Source organism: Meleagris gallopavo, assembly GCF_000146605.3.
Source record: "Meleagris gallopavo isolate NT-WF06-2002-E0010 breed Aviagen turkey brand Nicholas breeding stock chromosome Z unlocalized genomic scaffold, Turkey_5.1 Chr41_random_7180001924625, whole genome shotgun sequence".
Taxonomy (NCBI): Eukaryota; Metazoa; Chordata; class Aves; order Galliformes; family Phasianidae; genus Meleagris; species Meleagris gallopavo.
The window spans coordinates 8,287-11,023 of NW_011100985.1; the positions used below are offsets into that span (position 1 = coordinate 8,287).

The 2,737-nt window shown below is 52.1% G+C and overlaps 1 protein-coding gene across 1 annotated transcript; it reads left to right on the top strand.

The window, feature by feature from the left end:
- Positions 1-89: 89 nt before the first annotated feature.
- Positions 90-1,048, top strand: LOC104915570 (olfactory receptor 14C36-like; the record flags this gene model as incomplete). The annotated part of the gene is made up of 1 exon (XM_010726491.1): positions 90-1,048. A coding segment is annotated over exon 1 (959 nt), but the record flags the coding sequence as incomplete, so codon positions are not given.
- Positions 1,049-2,737: the final 1,689 nt, after the last annotated feature.

The following is a 2,737-nucleotide window of genomic DNA, read 5'->3' on the forward strand; positions in this document are numbered from 1 at the left end:
TTTATAGTATAGCAGGAGGAGTGTCTGTGTGAGTGGCCTTGTCATTATCTTCTGTATTCTGAACAGGACTCCATGCCCAGGAACTGCAGATGCCCAACAGCAGCTCCATCAGCGAGTTCCTCCTGCTGGCGTTGGCAGACACGCGGCAGCTGCAGCTCCTGCACTTCTGGCTCTTGCTGGGCATCTACCTGGCTGCCCTCCTGGGCAACGGCCTCATCAGCACAGCCGTAGCCTGCCACCACCGCCTGCACACCCCCATGTACTTCTTCCTGCTCAACCTCGCCCTCCTCGACCTGGGCTGCATCTCCACCACTCTCCCCAAAGCCATGGCCAATGCCCTCTGGGACACCAGGATCATCACCTATGCAGGATGTGTTGCCCAGACCTTTCTGTTTGTCTTTCTGATAACAGCAGAGTATTGCATTCTCACCATCATGTCCTATGACCGCTACGTTGCCATCTGCAAGCCCCTGCACTACGGGACCTTGATGGACAGCAGAGCTTGTGCCACCATGGCAGCAGCTGCCTGGGGCACTGGGGTTCTCCATGCCCTGCTGCACACTGCTACTGCATTTTCATTGCCATTCTGCCAAGGCAATGCTGTGGACCAGTTTTTCTGTGAAGTAGCCCAGATCCTCAAGCTCTCCTGCTCAAAATCAGACTACCTCAGGGAAACTGTGAATATCTATTTCAGTCTTTGTTTAATCTTTGGGTGCTTTGTATTCATTGTTGTGTCCTACGTGCAGGTCTTCAGGGCCGTGCTGAGGATGCCATCTAAGCAGGGCCGGCACAAAGCCTTCTCCACGTGCCTCCCTCACCTGGCCGTGGTCTCCCTGTTAGTCAGCACTGTCATGGTTGCCTACCTGAAGCCCCCCTCCATCTTTTCCCCATCTCTGGACCTGGTGGTGTCATTTCTGTACTCGGTGGTGCCTCCAGCAGTGAATCCTCTCATCTACAGCTTGAGGAACCAGGAGCTCAAGACTGCAGTGAGCAAGACATACTTCTTCAGCATCCATAAGATGCATGCCAGCCTAACAGGAGTCCCAAGGTAATTCTGTATTTGTTAGGATGATTGCTTGTTATTATTTGTCTTCTTATTATTTTCACAGACATGACTTCAATTTAAAACCTGTTATTCTTGAAATGCTACATTTTGTAGTGTTTTGACACACTCATCTCATGTACCTGTAGAACAGGGTGCTCTGTTAATGAATACAATAAAGAAGCCAGCAGAAATTCATTTGTCCCTGTTCCCATGTATTTCCATCTTCTCTGAAAATGGAAGAACAACACATGCATGCAGGAGTAGTGCAGGGTCCAGGAGCCCAGCTGCAACACAGAGCGGCAGCCTCAGTGTCCATGGGGCTGCCCCTCACTGCCCACTGGTTCCATCCTCTCTTCTGTGTTTGAGACGCAGCTGCAGCTTCCCAGGTCCAGTGGCCACCGACAGCAGCACGACGTGGTCTTTGCTGTGCTGCTCTCTTTTCACTTCCATACTCCCCTTCCTCTCTATGCCCCTGGGGACACAGGTGGACCAGGAAGGTGGCTCTGGACGTTTGCCACCCTCAGCCCCTCACATCAGCCATTTCCAGCACCGACTGAATGTTTAATGCAGAGCTTTTTCCTGAAGCCATCTCCATGTTCTTGGTGGTAGAGCAGGGCTTTCTGCAGACCCCTGTGTGGGACACGGCTGGGGCAGCACTGGGTCTGAAAAGCAGGATTGCTGAGAAGTGTGGTGCGCTGAGGGCTGCCATGGGCACTTGTGCTGGGGAACTCTTCCCCACCCCAAACACACCTGTGCTGTGCTGTGCAGGCATGGCAGGGCCATGGCTGGGACAGTGCAGTGATAGGCCACAGATGGGAAACTCAGCACGGCCATCAGGAGGTGGAAGCAGGTGGTGTTGGTGCACAAGGAGCCGGACAGAGCAGCCAGGGAAGGCTGAGGGCACATCACTGCAGCCCGTGAGAGCCTGTAAGGAGCTCTTAGAGAATACAGAGCCAGGCTCTGTGCTGTCGTGCACAGTGGGAGGATGAAAGTGATGGGTGAAACTGGAGGCATTCCACCTGCAATAAGGAAAAGATTTTTCACTCAATTCAGGGCTCATCTGGAGCAAGGGGCTACTGTCTTGTCCCTGCTGGGACGAGTGGCTATGGGATGTGCTTTCTGTCCCAAATTGCCTCCTGCTGGACAAGCAGCCTCCTGAGACAAACAAGTCCACACCATCAGCATCACAACTTGTGCCTCCCATGCTCTGCTTGCTAAGAACCATAGATTCACCAAGGTTGGAACCTCTACTGCCATCTCCATCACTTTCTCTCCACGGACTGTCAGAGCTGGGGAGGGATATGTTGCTTTAAAGCCCTGTGGTGCTCATGCATAACGCTTGAGACAAAGTGGGCTGACATCAGACCCTACTGTGCAGGAAAAAAGAAAAGGAAAAAAAAAGAAAGCAGGAAGAAAAGATGATGTAAAGCGGTGTCTTTACAGCTGAGAAGTCTGTGTTGGTTTAACAAGTGAGGGCCTCCACACAGCCGAGAAAAGGATCTACTACTGCCTAGATGCTTTTGCTCTTCTGTGCTGTCACCGGCAGAGGTCTTGCAAAGTCAGTCTGCATGGGACTTCACTGTCTTGATGCTGGACAGAGGCTTTTATTCCAGGGTTATCTGCATTGGGCATCACAGAAGAAAGGCAGTTCCTGCACCAGCAACTGATGTTTCTTCATATAAGGCCACAACT